At 52.5% G+C, this 16,616-nt stretch overlaps 1 protein-coding gene across 1 annotated transcript in view; it reads left to right on the top strand.

Moving 5' to 3' along the window:
• Positions 1–16,616, top strand: part of PLXND1 (plexin D1) — a 69,705-nt gene that overhangs the window by 13,662 nt on the left and 39,427 nt on the right. The window contains exons 2-9 of the mRNA XM_066195695.1: positions 3,650–3,826; positions 6,731–6,862; positions 8,574–8,674; positions 9,324–9,453; positions 9,962–10,136; positions 11,595–11,703; positions 12,531–12,633; positions 15,457–15,564. Of these exons, the coding sequence (XP_066051792.1) occupies positions 3,650–3,826; positions 6,731–6,862; positions 8,574–8,674; positions 9,324–9,453; positions 9,962–10,136; positions 11,595–11,703; positions 12,531–12,633; positions 15,457–15,564 (1,035 nt within the window). The remainder of the gene's footprint in view (positions 1–3,649; positions 3,827–6,730; positions 6,863–8,573; positions 8,675–9,323; positions 9,454–9,961; positions 10,137–11,594; positions 11,704–12,530; positions 12,634–15,456; positions 15,565–16,616) is intronic.

Genomic DNA, 16,616 nt, shown 5'->3' with positions numbered 1-16,616 from the left:
ATGCTGGAAGCCAACACTTTAATCCTCTCTGATATGAAGTCTGAAAGGGGCCGGGCTCCCCTTCTCACTGCGGAGCTCTGGAGCTGCTGCAGCGCAGCCAGCCCGGCCTGGCGGAGGGCAGGGGCTCAGGGCTTTCCTCTGCACCGCAGCTTCTGAGTCACAAATTAGCTCCAGCTTCGCTTGGGAACTATTTTTAAGGTCACAAACACAGGATGCAGAAATCAGCGCATTTCATGGTTTTCCTGAGAGCTGCCTCACCACTCCTCTTCCTCCTTCTGTTTCCAACAGACTTCCTTCCCGAAGGGACATCCTGCATGCCCAGGGCTGGGGAGCTGTAATGGAAATTCTGGGAAATCGCTTTTTGTGCTCCTTCTGGGCCTGGGATAAAGAACTGAACTCACACTGTGAAGACAGCTGAACTCTTGAGCTCTGATGTGGCTGGAAATCTTTTATCTCTGTCCCACTTTGTTTCAGCAATCACACTCAGGGGTTAATCTGAGTAACCATCCTCTTAGCTGTGGCCCCTTGATTTGAATTCATTTGCATCACTTGTGAAGTTTTGCAGCAATAGCACATATTGCAGTGTGCAGGGGCACAGCAGCGTGTTCTCCTCGTCCTGGCAGGGCACGGGGCTGGCAGAGCTGCTCAGCTGGTGCTGGCTGTGGCTGTCCCCAGCTCGTGCCCAAGAGGCTCCTCATCAGCCACAGAGTGGCAGAGTCAAACCTTTTGTGGGCAGGAGGTTTGGGATCTCGAATCAGCCCACAGTTCTGTGAGTTACTGAGTAGCCAGAGCGTGTCAAAGAAAAATAGAAGCAATACAGTAAATGCCCACGGGGTGTTTTAAAATGCAGATTATAGAAAGAGATTGGTTTTGGAAGAAAACATAACGTTTGTTCTTTTCCCACTTCAGGATAGGGCAGCTTGATTTAAGACGGAGTGAGATTTAACCCCTTCCTCTTGGAGATGGCCTTCTATTCCCTTCATCCAGTGCAATTCCCCAGCTGTGGTGACTGCCTGCAGAAGGATGTGACTTGGCTGTATCCTGTTTACTGTAACGTGATGGAGTTAACTGTCCTCTTGGTGCTGTGGGGTACAGGCAGCAGCAGCAGCAGCGCAGCATGTCATCCCTTCTTTGGACCTGGGAGAGGGAAATAGCTTATGTCTCCTATCCATCCGTTTGTTGGAAGATCTGATGTCATTTGAAGAAAGGTGTTTCAGAGGAAGGATGTGTGCAGCCAAAATAAAACTTGGCCTGGGTTAGAATAGTTACATCCTGTTTACTGTGGAAAACACGTTGCCCTGATATGAGCTCTGAAGTGCAAGATTTGTAAGCAGGCAGGCGCTGCAGATAAGGGACTTCCCGTCATTTTGGCCACCTGTGAGAAGAAAGGGCCGTGGCCTTCAGGCTGGCAGGCAGTGATGCCGGTCCCAGCTCCTGCACAGCTGCCCTAGAGAGGAGGTGCTGAGCATCCCTTGGGGTCCCAGGTGGCCGGAGGTGCCTCTGTGCCTCAGTTTCCCTGCAGGAAGGAGCCTTGTAAGCTTCAGGTGGTGATATTCTTAAAGAGTAATGAAGAGGAGCTTGAGATAATCATCCCTAAGACAAGTAAATAAACCCACGAGAATTTCTTAATATCTGTTTGTGGAGGGAAGGAATCATTAAACCAGAAACATGAATGGCTTGCCATGTCCTCTGTATAGTATAAAAAAAGTTGTGTGGCCCAGTTACGGGCCACTTAGGAATTTGGGCTGTGATTTTACTTTTTACTAGAATGAGATGCAGTAAAACTGCAAAATGCATTTACCATTGCATCCACAAACGATCCTTTAGTCTTGGTCGCCTAAGAACAGAGCTGCAGCTTTGAATGTGCTGCCCCGTTTGGCACTCGTGCAATCAGAGGAAGTTTTTCACATCAGGCTTTGTCACTCCGTGTCTGGCGCAGCCAGGGTGGCCGCGGGGTCTGGTGGGGCACAGGGAGCCAAGGTCAGGGCTGTTTTTTGGAGAAGACCCAGCCTGTCTCTAGTGGCACTGTGGCTGTGCTAGCCCAGCAGCAGTGATATGAGCCCTGGATGTGTCTGCAGCAGCACGATGCCTGTGGCCAGGGGTACGTGCCCTTGTGCAGAGGTTGCTGTGGGGTGCGGCTGCTCTGCTGGGCAGCCCGTGCTGTTTGCTGACCAGCTGCTACAGCACACCCAGGGCCCGCTGGCACCCGCAGCTCCTGGTGGGGTTTGCTGCTGCCTGGACCAGCCGTGGCCGTGGCAGGGAGGTCACCAGCCCCCTGTGGGCGTCTGTCTGGGGCTTCCATCTCTTGCTTATGCGTACAGAGCCCCATCACTTTGCATGCCTTCTGGGGTTTAGCATGTTTCTTCCCCAGTTTTCCCCCGGAATGTGTGGCTGTGGTGTGACACCAACCCAAGACACATGGTGGTGGCTTGGGGGCAGATGGGCACGGGGCAAGGGTTGCACCCCAGAGTAGGGTGACCTGCAGAGAGATCCTGCCCAGTCTCACCCTCCCGTTGCAAAGCCTAAAGATTTGCTTAATCTTCTGAACTGTCTGAAGAGAGGAGAGAGCCAAAGCTTTAGGCTGGTTCTATTAATGAAACAGTAATGATGGCCAGGGAATTTGCATCCAGGCCCTGGTGCAGCCGAGGGAGGGAGGACTGTGCTGGACAGGCTGGAGGTCGTCTTTTGCCTGGTGGGAACCACGTTCCCGTTCCCTGGCAGACACAGCCTCAAATCCCTGCACTTCTTCTGCTTAAATTCAGATTTCTGTCAGTTTCTGTGGCAGGCTATCTGCGTTAGGGCTGGATTCAGAAAGGCATAAATGTGCTTTGTCCTTGGGGTGTGGGCTGCAACCCTCCAGGCATCTCTTGCTGGAATTTTGTACAGGCACTTCCCACAAGTGGGGCTTGGACTGTGGCAGGTGACCTGTGGATATCTGCTGCTGCTGGAATGCCAGCCCTGCCGAGGAGTGTGGTCACAGCCTCCCCTAGGCTAAACCTGGGGTGGCACTGTGGATGATGTGGTAATGGCCCTTGAAACGCGCCCATGGTTTGAACCTGCTGCAGCTCAAAAAAGCTGCTGCGGGAGTTACTGCAGGTGAATTGTTGGCAGTGAGACTGTTGTGATGTTCAGGCATTGCCGAATCCATCCAAGTTGTCTGATCAGAAATTACATGAGAATCTCAGAGGATTTGGAGTGACGGGGTCATAAATCTTGGGTGCGTCTTGGCAGGGTGGTAGGAATATGAGGCATCAGTTCCACTTGCAAATGCTACTGTCATGCAGCAAACGCACTGATTAATTTGGTGCATGAGAGGCAAGTCTGTTGTCTTGCTTTCGCCGAACAATCAAATGCCTGCTCATAGCCACAGGTCAGTGACAAGCCCTTTAGCACTGCCTTTGCCCCTTGGCACCCGACAGTGAATCGAGGTGGAAGCCCTGCTCTCAGCCTGGTGCCCCAGGGCCAGCCCTTGCGGGTCAGCCCATGGGCCAGGGCCAGCTGCGTTCTCCTGTTCTGTGGCTCAGAAGCGAGGGGCTCTAGGAAGGCAGAGCGGGGCTCTGGGAAGTCTGTCCCCTCCGCTCCTGGGGGGGCATGGCGAGGGAGCACGCTGATGTTGGTGCAGCCTGTTGATGTTTGTGTCTCTCCCCAGCTGCAGCCGGAGCAGCTGGACTGCGGAGCCGCACACCTTCAGCACCCACTGGCCATCGTGAACCCCGTCACTGCCACCCCCATCTTCACCTACAGCGGCCTGACTGCGGTGGCAGTGGCCAGCGTCAACAACTACACGGTTGTGTTCCTGGGCACGGCCAGCGGGGGACTCCTGAAGGCAAGTGGGGCCCAGCAGCCGCAGAGCTGGGGACGGGGCGGGTGTCGGGGCTGCCCCTTCCAGCACCTCTGGTCTGCCCGGAGGGTGACACCTGTTGGTTTGGGCACCTGCTTCCTTCAGGCAATGGAGGAGTCATTGTGTACTGCCCGAGCCCGGACAGCGATCCACGCTGCCTGATGGCTGTTAATCACTGCTCAGGGCTGCCACGTGAGCAGGATGTTTGTGATGAACCCTAAGCTGAAAATGCTATTGCGCAGCCTTGAATTATTAATTGATTTTATTAAACTGTTTTCTCAATTATATTAATATAATTTTAAAACAATACTATTATGTACACAATATAACATAATTTTAACTACAATGTTTCGTTATTATTTTAACTGCTGAAGGTATTAAAATTAGTAAAAGCTCTTCTAATAAATTCTCCCTCTGAGGTGAAGGCTTTTGAAGACTCCATGTAGACAGGGGAATCACAAAGAGATTCCTCTTCACAGCTGAATCCAAAGCAGGTGTGAACCCAAGGTGGAGTCTGTTCCAAATAACATGCCAGAGGTGATGCAGGGTGATGCAGTGTCCCAGCTCTGCAGCCAGGGCACAAGGCCAAGCTCTCAGTAACCTCGGTGCTTGAAGTTTGCCAGAGAAAGTTTTGATTCCAGGCAGCCACGGCAGTCTGGTAACCTGCCAGTATCAAAAGTCCATAGAGAAGAGGGGGGAAAGGCCTGGAGCAGAGACAGCTGATACCTGCTTTATCTCTGCCTGGGGGGACTGGTGCATTATGTGGGATCCTGGATCAAAATACTTGGAAAGAAGAAAATTTACCCAGGCTCTTCCCTTGTGTCTAAGTGCTCCTGGCAGAAGTGTGGGAACAATCCCAAAGGAGCTCCGTGCTTTGATTGTTGCCCACAGGGGCAGGTAACCTGGGCGGGTGGGAGGGGGCTGGCGCTGGGCCCGGCGCAGCAGGCTGGGGGGCGCATGCCACACGCAGCGCAGCCTGTTCACACGGCATTAACAGCTCTGCTCCATTATCATCTCCGAGAGACCAGCCTTATCTGCAGTGCCTCCATTAGGGAGAGGCTCCTGGCTACCCTCTGCTGGGATAATTTGCTCAGATAGCTGTAATCTAATTCCACAACACAGCTGCATAACCAGAAGCCCTTCTACCTTTGGGGCTCCTTGCTCTTTGGCACGGGATGCAAGATATTTTGCGTGAGCAAATCATTCAGATTTGTTGCCTGAAAAGACAGCGAAGGGGCAGAAATTGTGCTTGCCCAGCTCCTGCCAGCAGCAATTAGGGCTACCAGGGGCATGTAAGGCAAATTAATGCAATTCTGTGGCTGCAGACGGGCATTTGGTGAGGGCCAGTGCCACGTGTAGCAGTCATGAGAGGGTCAGCAGTGCTTGGGCAGCATGGCCAGGGCAAGAGGTGCCAGGGTGCGGTGTCCTCAAGGCTGACGGTGGGAGGGAGGGGGCTGTCCTGATGTGTCCAGGGCTGGAAGGTCCCAGATGTGCCATGGTGGGGTTACCCAGGACTTCGCTGGCTCTGCTCCCACCTGCACCCCGGGCAGTGTGTGTCCTCCCGCCCACCCCAGCCCGCTCACCTGCTGCACCAGGGCTGGTGGTTGGTGCCCCTCTGTGCTGCTGTGGGGGCTGTCCCCCAGAGCCTGCAGCCCCTGGGATCCAAGGAAATTGCCTGTGGGAAGAGGGTGTAGGGTGAAAATTCCCAGGAGGCAGAGGGACCCAGGCGCAGGTGTCTGTAAACAGCCACATGTGGAGAACATCTCAGCAGTGAGGGAGGGAGGATGCAGTGGAGAATGTCAGGGCTCAGTTCACGGGCATCTTGGGTGATCCCAGGGAAATAATTTAGCTTCTGGCTAGCCAGCTTTTAAAAGGGACACAGTGATAGTTCCCTACATTTTCTGCATAGCTCTCAGTGCTTGCACATGTTTCTTAGCAGAGGGAAGCCTGAGCCTGTGCTTTCATACTGGGGTGTGTCAGTGCTGCTCTAGTGTAAGAATTAATTAACCTATGTTAATTAATTAATCCACATTTAGAAAACAGGTCATTAAAATTTTTGCCTTCCCTTGCTAGTAAGGAGGCAGGAATTTTCCTCATTCCCTTTCTGTTTTAAGCTGAAAAGTGACTGTCACGAGAAATTGTGTAGCCCCATTGTTATTTCCTCTCAGCAATGCCACATTTAATTTACTGAATTTTCAAGTCAAATGCCAAGACATTCAGGGAACTGAAAGGCAGGGTGATGCTGTGCAGCCTCCTCCATCACTGCCAGCGCTTCGGCTGGTGATTCATGAGGCAAGGTAGGACTTGGCACTCTCGTGGCAGCTGCCATGGTCTTCTGGAGTCAGCAGGGACAGAAGCTTCTTCTGGCTGGGAGCGACAACACTTATTTTTCAAATATGCAGGGAGCAGGAGATGCCATGCTGCAGAGCCCTGTTGCTGATTTTCACTGTTTTTCATTAAGTTTTGGAAACTCGATGTTCTCTGTACAGAATGGGCATGCGTGTGTGATGAGGCCTGAAGGCTGGTGCTGCTTGCATGAGGGTAACACAAACGCTGCTGCGGCTGCCGGATGCAGCTGTGCCGGGGTAGAGCCTCCAATCAGACACTTTCCAGAGGCAGCCCCTCAGAGGCACCAGGGATGATGAGGGTCCCGTGTCATTGAGCAAGGCTGGGGCTTTCTGGGCTGTGCCACGCCTGCCCAGTGACACAGAGATGACTCCCCAGGAAAGCTCTGTGTGTGTGCAGCCTGCAAAGTGTGCAGAGATCCACAGTGCACGGCAGCTTGGGGCACCGCTGTATACCACTTTGGTTTTTATTTATAGCCAAGGAGAAATAATCTCCCCTGAATGTTTGAAAATGGTCTCAGTGAGCGGCCTCTTCTCTCTGCAGATTAACCTGGACAGTGCAATGGAGGTTATTAGCAGGAGATCCATTTCGGTGGCTTACGGAGAGCCTGTCCATCCCATCATGCAGTTTGACCCTTCTGATTCCACCTACCTCTACCTGATGACCTCGTACCAGGTGAGATCTTCAGTCCTCAACAAAACAGTTCTTGGAGCACAGCACGCATTTGATTTAGCTCAGAGCTGGGCGCAGAAAGGGGCAATAAGATTTTCTTTAATAGTGAGAGCCAAGATGTTCAGAGCTTGGCTGTCACTGGGCTTTCTGGGGAGGTGCCTGTCCATTCTCCTGTGCTGGGTGATAACACCATACAGGTCTTTGTGGTGGTCAGGTAAAAAGAAGAGTGAAAGGTACTGAAACTGATTGCAGTTATGGGAATGCAGAAATAAGCAAAGGTTATTCCTGGACAGAAACCCCAAAATGACAGTACATGGTCTTTAGGAAGGCTTTCAGGAGATCCTACAGACAAAACGTCTGCCTGTCACAAGTGTTCCTGGAGAGGTTTCTGCTCGGTGCTTGGCAGGAGGGCTCTGCGGAGACCTGGAGAGCCGCAGCAGGTACAGACAGGCGGTCCCGTCTCCATCAAGTTAGCAGAGTAGGAAGATGAGAGCCGAGTGCTTCAGGCACTGATAGTTTGTCCTGAATTACATTTTAATCTGTCAAAACAGATGCACAACCACAAATGTTACATGTTGCATTTGTGTTTTTCAAGCTCTAATTCCCTGCAGGTTGGTCATTATCATTTCACAGAGCCCTCCCAGGACGCCTCTTTAGCTGATGGCTCTGCCTGTCTCCTCTCATCCCCTGGCGGGGCTGTGCCCTCTGCTCAGGCTGATCAAACAACTGCTGTGGTGCTTGTGGTGCCTCCCCTGACCGCTTCCTCTCCAACCAATCTGCTGAGTTAATTTTCCTTTGGTGGAGTTAGCATCCTGGGAAGCTCCCCAGGAGTTTGCCAGGGTTGGAGTGGGGTTGCTGAGCCCCACAGGGCTGGGGAACAGCGAGGTGCTGTGAGTGAAGTGGGGCTCTGGCCAAGGAGCCCACAGCCTGGAGTGTGCTTGCCCGGTGGGAGCTCAGGGCCCTTGGCACCTCGCATTTTCAGTCCCCACTGTTCCAAACCACTCAGGTTTCCTTCCCAAATGTTTAGAGATCAAAGGAGGAGAGAGCAGAAACCAACACATGCTTTCCCTTCCAACTGCTCCTGCCAAGTGAGTCCCCAGAGGTACTTTGATTTTTTTACAAATCAAGGTTTCTAAAGTGGTGCTGCTTTCTGATCTTTGTGTAAACAGCCAGAGAGTGCTGGGCTCTCTCTTGAGAGGAGCTTTCTGCAGGTCTGGGTGAGAGTTTTTCACAGAGAGGGACAAGCAATGAAGCTGTGTCCATCTGACACCTCTGAAACGTGCAGTATCACACTCTGTAACCTGGTCATCACATGGCTCCTGCCATGGCTCCAGCTGAAAAGGAGCAGCCCAGCCTAGCTCAGCCCGGCCCAGCTCAGCTGGCTGCAAACCCTGTGGTTTCCCGAGCTCTAGGGCATCCTTCCTGTCCTGGGGCTGGCAGCCCCTGGCTTGGACAGGCTCCAGGGCCCCCAGTGGGCAGCCTCTTGGGCCCGTCCCCATGCCAGGTGTCCATGGCACAGCTCCAGCTCCCGAGCCGTGCCAGGCTCTGCTCCTGTGGCGTGCTGGGTGAGTTTGCTCCAGGGTAAGGGTGTCACAGCCCGAGGTGCTGGTGCCTGGTCTCCAGCTGCCTGTGGCCGTGCTGGTGTGTCCTGGCTGGGCGGGTGCTCCTGTGGGGCTGTGGCACCTTCGGAAGCTGCTGTGCTGTTGTTGTGCAGATGACTCGGGTGAAGGTGGCTGCCTGCAGCCAGTACTCGACGTGCACGGAGTGCCTGGCCGCCGCGGACGCCTACTGCGGGTGGTGCACCATGGAGACCAGGTAGGACCAGCCGTGCGTCCTCTGGCCCTCAGGCCTGGGCAAGAATTTCTGGTGCCTTTTGTGTCTCCCCGCAGTCACACTACCAACAGTCTTTTTGCATTCCTTACAAAGTACGTGCTGGTAGAAACAATTGCATCTGGCCCAAAGGGTTGGGATGTTCTTCAGAGCCAAGATTTCACCATCGCTGCATTGTCATGCCACAGGCCAGTGCAAAGAATCTCTTGCAGGTGCCAAACCATGGGACTGGGAGAACCCGCGGCCTGTGGCAGTCCATCCTTTGTCCCTGCAGATCTCATCTATCAGTAGAAGACAATCGCAGGCAACAGAGGATATTCAAAATTAGATTCCGCATTTGCAAACTGAAGATGTCAGGCAAGATGTCATCCTCTCGTCCAGAGTTTGGGTTCAGCCTGGCCTTTTCCTGCCTTCCTCAATCCTGCTGCTCCACTGGTGCTGTGGCAGTACATGTTTTTATCATGGCAAGCAGACACTTTAAACATAGCAGCTAATATTAAGGCTTAGCTGCATGGGTGAAGGAAAAAGACGCAGACACAAGATTTTCTCAGGAGCTTCCCTCACAAGGAATTCGACATTTTTACCACCTGTTTTAAAACCCATCAACCGCGAGCTGTTCCTCTGATTGTTGCAGGTGTTCTCTGCAGCATGAGTGCACCAACTACACGGGGGCCAACTTCTGGGCGAGTGTGAGCGAAGGAGTGCAGCAGTGCCCTTCCATGACCATCCTGGAGCCCGAGATCAACATTGACAAAGACAACCCGGTGCGTTCGGTGCCCGCTCCAAATCCATGCCCCGCCGTGTCCGCAGAGCCCTGCCTGCTCCCGGGGCTCCTGGTGCCGTGGGTGTGGGTCAGGGGGATGCTGAGCTCTGCTGCGTCAGGCCAAGGCTCTGGGGGAGCTGGGGTGACCAGCTGCACCCAGAGCCTGAGCAGGCTGGGTGCCAGGTCTGTCGGCAAACAGCGCCGTGGGCAGAGCCTGCAGGCAAAAAACACCAGGGCTGCTGCACCAAACACACACGGGAGGGTGGCAAAATTTCAAATACAGTCAGCTGCAGGCAGCTGAGTCAGCTCATTTCCTGGTTTTGTATTGTTGCTATTTTAAAGTATTTTAATTATATTTTAAAGGTTTCCATCAAAATTTTGTTTGTTTCAAGACAGACCCTGTATGTGAGCTTGTTTTGGAATTGCCCACCTCTGAAAGGATTCTAAAATGTTGACAATTTCTAAACATAATTTTCTGTGATAATAGCTGACTTTTTTGTCTAATATAGGCCCTGATAATACAAATAAATGGAACTATCCCGAACCTGAATGGAACAAATATTTCATGTGACTATGGAAACAACATCCACACGGTAGCCAGAGTCGCTGGGGATTACATAAACCAATTTATTTATTGCAGTTTGCTTCCACGTGAGAAATATCCAGCATTTCCTGATGACCAAGGTATGTAGAGGCAAACAAGCTCGTTCCTTCTAACCACTTTTGTGGACATAGTTTTTAATAGGCTTTATTTATTTTTACAATTGCATGTGCAATTAACACATACAGGGAAAAAAAGCCCAAATCTGCTTCTGTTTTACAGGGCATGTGACTCCGAAGCGTAGGAGTTCCACCATCTTTACATGAATTGATAGTATTTCAAATTTATCAATTTTAGTTTTAGACGTCAGAATTTAAATGCCAGTTCACGTAGTTATTTTTATCTGGTTTGAGCTTCTGCTTTATATTTAGTATGCACTAAGCCCAAAACATTTTAGCCCCGGGCAAATAATGTCGTTTATTTTATATTGATATTTTCAATTGCTTTGTTTAATTTCCCTCCCAAACACACGCTGCCTTTCAGGAGAAGCTCTGGAGGAAGAGTGAGTGGGTACCGAAAGGAGCTCAGGAGCTCTTAGCCCCCATTTTGCAATCGAAGGCCAGACAGAGGTGTCTGGTGTCCCCTGTTTTCCGATGGTGCCATAGGGGATGCCTGTCTCGAGGCTCCATGGAGAGGAGATGAGGCTGAAGTCAGCTGAGCTGCTGGCTGAGCTGACCAGGTCTGGACTGGCCACGTGGCCGTGGAGTCAGCCTCTCTCTGTGCCTTTGGAGAAGTTTGGTGCTTCAGTCCAGACTTGGGCGCTTGTTAAATTTTCATCCTTCAAGCCTGGAGTGAATGTGCTATTGAAGATGGCTGACTTCAGTAAGGGGAGGACTAGCTAGTCCTTTTGAAAATTCCCATTTTCCTAGGCCCGTTTGTAAAGCTGCATTGCTTTTCTCCCAAAGTATCCGAAGAATGGGAGATCATTAACTACTCGGTATTGTTGGTTACAGCAATGTCCCAATGAATTTCTGGAATCCAGTGTGCTGATTTATTGTCTGTATTCTGAAAGAGACATTGTTTCTTCTCCCTGGTGCTTATATGGCAAAATTGCAAAGAAAAAAAAAATTAGGCAATTTTGGGGGGAGGGAAGGTAGTATGGTGTGTTGAGCAGCCAAAAAAGGGATTTCCGCTCTCTGCAGGTTTGTTGGCACAGGGAAAGTGAGCGGGATTTTAAAACGTGATAACCAACATGTTTTAATTACCACATTTTAGAAATTATAACTTAGCACCAAACTGTATGTGAAGACAATAATTAAATCTGTTTAATTAACACTTGCATAACACGCTGGAATTTTGTGCCGAAAGTCACCATGTTATTTGCTGTGAGAGTGATGTAAAGTGCTGATTTAGGAGGGAAGAGCTGAAGGTCAGAGGAGAAAGGATGACTGGTCCAAGTTCTGAAATGCAGCTCGGAGGAAGCCCTAGAGAAAACAAATCAGATTTAGCCCTTTTTTCCCCAGGGGTCTCTCTTGTCTGCTGAGTGTGGGTGTGAGCGAGGGTCTGTTGCAACCCAATGTTCTTTGGCTTGATTTTCATAGACCACGTGGTTGTTGAAACTTCTCTCCGGGTCAACAACAAAAACATCATCCGGGCCAATTTCACCATCTATGATTGCAAAAGGATTGGAAACATTTACCCGAAGAGAGCGTAAGTGACCCCAGTGTGCAGGCAGGTGGTGGCAGGGCCTGGGTGGCACGGCGTGGCAAAGGTGGGGCACCTCGAAGCTGGAGGGTGCCAGCACAAAGCTGGATGAGGCTCCTCCTGTGTGGGGTTAATGGGGCAGCACAGCTCCTGCGAGGAGGCGGCTGGGGTCCTGGGCAGGATTTGGCAGGACTGCGGGAGATGTGATGCCAGAGAAGGGTCCTCAAGCCATCTGGATACGCTGGGTTTCTTTGAAACATGAGTAATATTTTTCCATGAAGCTTGTTCTGTTAACCCTTCAGCAGCAGAGGTGGCCTCCCCAGCAATCTGGGGGGACATCTGTGGGGCACTGGGGAAGGGAGGGTCATGCTCTCTTGCTCCTTCCAGCCCTGGGTGGGAGCAGTCACAAATCCCCACCAGCTTGAGGGGGCTCTAGTGGCACACACCGAAATTCATCCACCTCTCAGGAGCACGACAGCAGGACCTGACCACGGGGCCCTCCATGCCTGTGTGAACAGCAGGGAGACTCCTAGTCAGGTCTAGCATGCCAGGCTCCTCAGAGAGACAGATGAGGGTAAAGAGCATTTTTTTTTTGGGAAAAACATTTTTTGCTAAGCAGGGGAGGTGGCTCTCAGTCTGCTGTGGCCTGAAGCCAGGCAGGGATGCCTGGGGGTGGTGGGCTCTGGCCACATCCCCTGCCAGTTCCCAAGGAGAGGAGAGGGGAATCCAGCACCTGCCATGGGTTTTTCTAGGCACCATTACAGGCTGAAGATGGGTTGCAGGGCTGAGGCAACCTATGTTCTGCTTTTCTCACCTTGCCTTTGCCATTCCAGGTGCACCAGCTGCCTCTCGGCCAGGTGGAAGTGTCACTGGTGCCCCTCTGCCTACAGCTGCGTGTCCAACCGCTCCCAGTGTGAGGATGTGCTGCGGATGGAGGTGAGGCTCCTTGGACTGCTCGGGCTCCCAGCCTCCCCCAGCCGTGCCTGGCACTCGCTGGCCGTGGCTTGTGCCCTGCTGGGGTCGGGGCTCCCTCCTCAGCTGGTGGTGAGGAGGGGATGTGTGGGGCCGGGTGAGCTGTGGCTGCACCTGCCCACCAGCCCGGGCTGTGCTGAGGTGTGTCTGTGAGGAGGCTGCAGCTGGCTCAAGGGTTCAGCTGTCGTGGTACCTCCTGTGGGCTCCATCTCTTGGCTTTCCATGACTTCTCATACCTGGAGCAATGCCACTCTTCCTCCACATCCTGGGGCCACCTGGGTTTGAGTACAAGAAACAGCCACACTCCACCATTGCCTTAGCTTTGACTCGAGGCTGCAGAATGTTAATAACGTGCTGGAGCACCACTGGGGTGCTCATCCAGAGGAGAAAATCTCCCCTTTCCAAATTGCAGATTTAATACCCGGAGGATCAGAGTGTTCCTACTACTGAAATTTAAATTGAAGTTCATTTAAATAAAATGAGCCTTTTAGCAATCAATCTGCTCTAGATCCAAGCCAAGCTTTTACACTGCAAATTGAATATCCCTTTTTCACCAGTGCTCTGCTCTTAACTCAGATCTCCAGTGTTCCCCATGCTCATCAACGAGAGGAGTTTGGTCCCATGTCAGATGTCCCTCTCTCAGGTTGAGCCCAGGGCCAGCCGTGGCATCCACTCTTCTCCAGTGGGGAGGAGGTGGGCCATTCTGAGTGCAGGACCTGGGGGTAGAGACAAAGCCCCCACGTACAGCTCCAGATTTTGTAAATCCCTGGGAAACAGGGATAGAAAAGTCCCTGCCAGGTGGCAGCTCCCAGCAGCACAGGGCAGCGTGTTGGGTTCAGCCGTGCCTGCCTCTGTATACCCAGGTGTTTTGGGGGAGCATCTTCTTCTTGTCCACTTCACAGGTTCCAGTGTCTGGCACTTTCTCTGCCTGTCTGGATGGGTGCTGGGAGGCTGAAAGCCATGCTGATGGTCGCTCCTGTTGGGTGTCTGTCCTGTGCCAGGGCCTGGGGAAACCCACAATGAGTCAGGCACACGCCAGCTGCTGGGGCAGCGGGTGCTCGTGCGGCGTGTGCTGCTCGTGCCAGAGGCTTGGGGGTGTCAGTCTCAGCAGTGACACGGGGTGACATCAGGGCTGTGGTCACCTGGGGACTGCCCTGGGTTAGTGCTTGATTAGCAGAGGACTAACTTTATCTCCCTGGATCTGCTGCTCCAGAGGTACAGCTGGGCTGGATGCTGACCTGCTGGGGCCTGTTTGCTTTCTCTGTGCCTCCTGCTGATCTGGTGAGCAGCTGCAGGAGAGGTGCTCTGTAGCCCTGGAAACACGATGCTTTCATTGTGCACTTGGAGCTTTTGGTAAACAAACCATGGCTGGCACGGCTGCACCTGAGCATGGCTCTGCAGGGAAAACTGCCTCGTACCAGCTCCGCCCCACCTTGGACATTCTGCCCCTTTCCTCTGATGCAGACGTGAAGGATGTGGTCGGCTGAAGCTCTATTTCTGGTGGCTGGTGAACAGCAGGAGAAGGGGCTGCAAGATGACAAGTTAATCAGTCCTCTAAAGTGTATTTCTCTGGGAAACTGTGCCAGCTCTGGTGACATGCAAGGACTCACCAGGCCAGGGGAGGTTTTGCTTGAAACTGTAACTGTGCTGGTTTTGTTTTAGCTCTTTTTATTCCCTTGGAAGAGGCTTGGGGCTGAAATCTCTCCCCAGTTGTTTGCTTTGCTGTTTTGCTTCCCTTATCACGTTAATCTCTGTTATTTAATCTCCTTGTTCGGGCAGCACCAACTGTGCTTGGTTAGATGAGTGTCTTGACAGAAGTGAAACATTTTTTCCACAATCAAACAGGCACTTCCAGGTAGCTCCCTGACCCCTATCTAAGTCTGGGGAGAGCAGGAGAGAAACTGTCCCCTTGCTGCTTGTCTGGTCCCAGGGATGTGTGTGGCTGCACGGGTGTGTCTGAACAGACCTCCTTGCACTGGGAGGGCAGGCTCAGCCTCTCCGTGGAGCAGCAGCAGCACTGGCATCAGTGGAGCCACAGCAGGATAACCTTGAGTGCAAGCAAGAGGAAATCTTGCCTGCTGCAAATGATTCTGCATAATGGACCAAGTATTTTGTTGTCTTTTACCCCAATGGCTCCACTGTCAAGGCACTACTGTGGATGTACCCTGGGGCCACTCACAATCTGGCTTCATTTTTGCTGTAGTTTCGCAGTGTGATTTACGTCTCATGAGAGAACAGGACGGGTTTGTCACATAAACTGGAACTCTGAGTCAGCTCCAGTGTCTGAGACATCAATTTAAAACGAGAACAAAAGTAGGGAGACAGATGACCTTTTAAAATAATTTTTCAGCTTCATTTAAGCCTTTTACTGCAGCTGCCCTACTACTGCATCCCCCTCACTGAAGCCCCAGTAGTTCCTCCTGCCCTCTCTCCATGCCCACGCAGCCTGTGCCCTCTGCAGGACGGAGACCCTGGAACACAGACTCCGCAGGTGCCGGCAGGAGTGAGCAATGCAATGGGTGGGACATGGCTTACAGGGGGTGAGGGAGGGTCACACTGGTGACCTGCCACTGGAGGTGGCAGTGCCTCCTGTCAGAGTCGTTCCGGCCCTGTCACGGCTGGAGTGGCAGCTGAGGTGCAGGTGCATGGTCACTGTGCACCTGGCAGTGCCCATTTTCCCAGTGAAATTAGTCTTATCAAGGATCTTGATGGTCCCTCTTCCCTTGTTGCTGAGGATGCTCAGCATGCACCCAGATGACCCCTTTCTTTCCTTGTTTTTGTACCTAGCAGAAGAAAATTGACTGTCCTCGAATAGTACCTGCCCTTCTGGAGCCGATGCCCACGGGTGCATCTCGGAACATCATGATCTCACTGGCCAATGCAACTTTCTCTAAGGTAAATGAGTTCCTAAAGGCGTTGTGAAGGTTTGGACAGGTGTTTGGGGGAAACAAAACTCCCTGTTCCCCTGTGGGTGTTTGCTCCACCAGGGAGCATGCTGGTGTCATGCCCTGCCAGCCCCACTTGCCAGCCTGGCCCCAGTGCCCACGCTGAGGAATGAAGGACACAGCTCTGAGTGGCAGGCAGGGAGCCCTGTCTGAGCCACAGCGTTTGAGTACAGCATGGAAGCATTGTTTAGCTTCAGATTGTTACTGCAGAGCTTGTTTGGTGTGAAAAAGCCTTTTTTGTGAAATGTTCTGACACGCTAATTCTAACAGCGAAAAGCAGAAGGGGACATCAAATGGTGCCTTTGGAGATGTGTTGCGTGCCAGAAAGAACCAGAGGAATTTGGGGCAAAGAGGCTGAGCACTGGGAAAGTGCTTGAGTAAGCTTTGGTGTTTGTAGAAAGCTGCCCAGAGTAATTTTGGCTCAGATCAACAGGGCTCATGGGGCCAGGTTTGCCTTGCCCCTGCTGATGATTCCAGCATCCTGGGCAGCCATGTGACTCCTTGTTCTTCAGGAGAGGAGAGTTTTGGAGGTGCTGGTGGAGCTGTTCTGGCATGCTGGAGGGTGCTGCTGGAGGCTGTGGAGGCACCACTCCCATCACACCTCCTTGCTCTTGGCACAGGGGCAGAGCAGACCCTCGTGCCTGGATGGGGTGGCCTTTTCCTGCGCAGCTCCAGCCTCCAGGAAGGAGGCTGTGACCTCTGCAATCAGCAAAACAGGGTGAGAGATCCTTCTTCCTGTCTGGACGCTGGAGGTGGCTGAGGAGGAAGCAATAGTGTATGGAACCCACAGGAAATGGAGTCAGCAGGAAAGGGGCAGCAGGAGAGGCTCTGGCAGTCTGGCTTCCTTCCACCACCCTCTGCTCACTGTCCCAGGGTGCCGGGGAGGATTTCTTCTCCTTCCCTCTCTGGAGGAACTGATGAGGCTGGGAGCCTCAGGGACACGTGCCCTGACCCCTTTGCTGCAGCAGGGGCACTGCACGGGCAGGGACACGAGGCCAGGGC

This window comes from Chamaea fasciata, unplaced genomic scaffold (assembly GCF_029207755.1).
Source record: "Chamaea fasciata isolate MVZ Bird 193981 ecotype frontalis unplaced genomic scaffold, bChaFas1.0.hap1 SCAF_13, whole genome shotgun sequence".
Lineage (NCBI taxonomy): Eukaryota > Metazoa > Chordata > Aves > Passeriformes > Sylviidae > Chamaea > Chamaea fasciata.
This window is presented reverse-complemented; position numbering and strand designations above follow the sequence as displayed.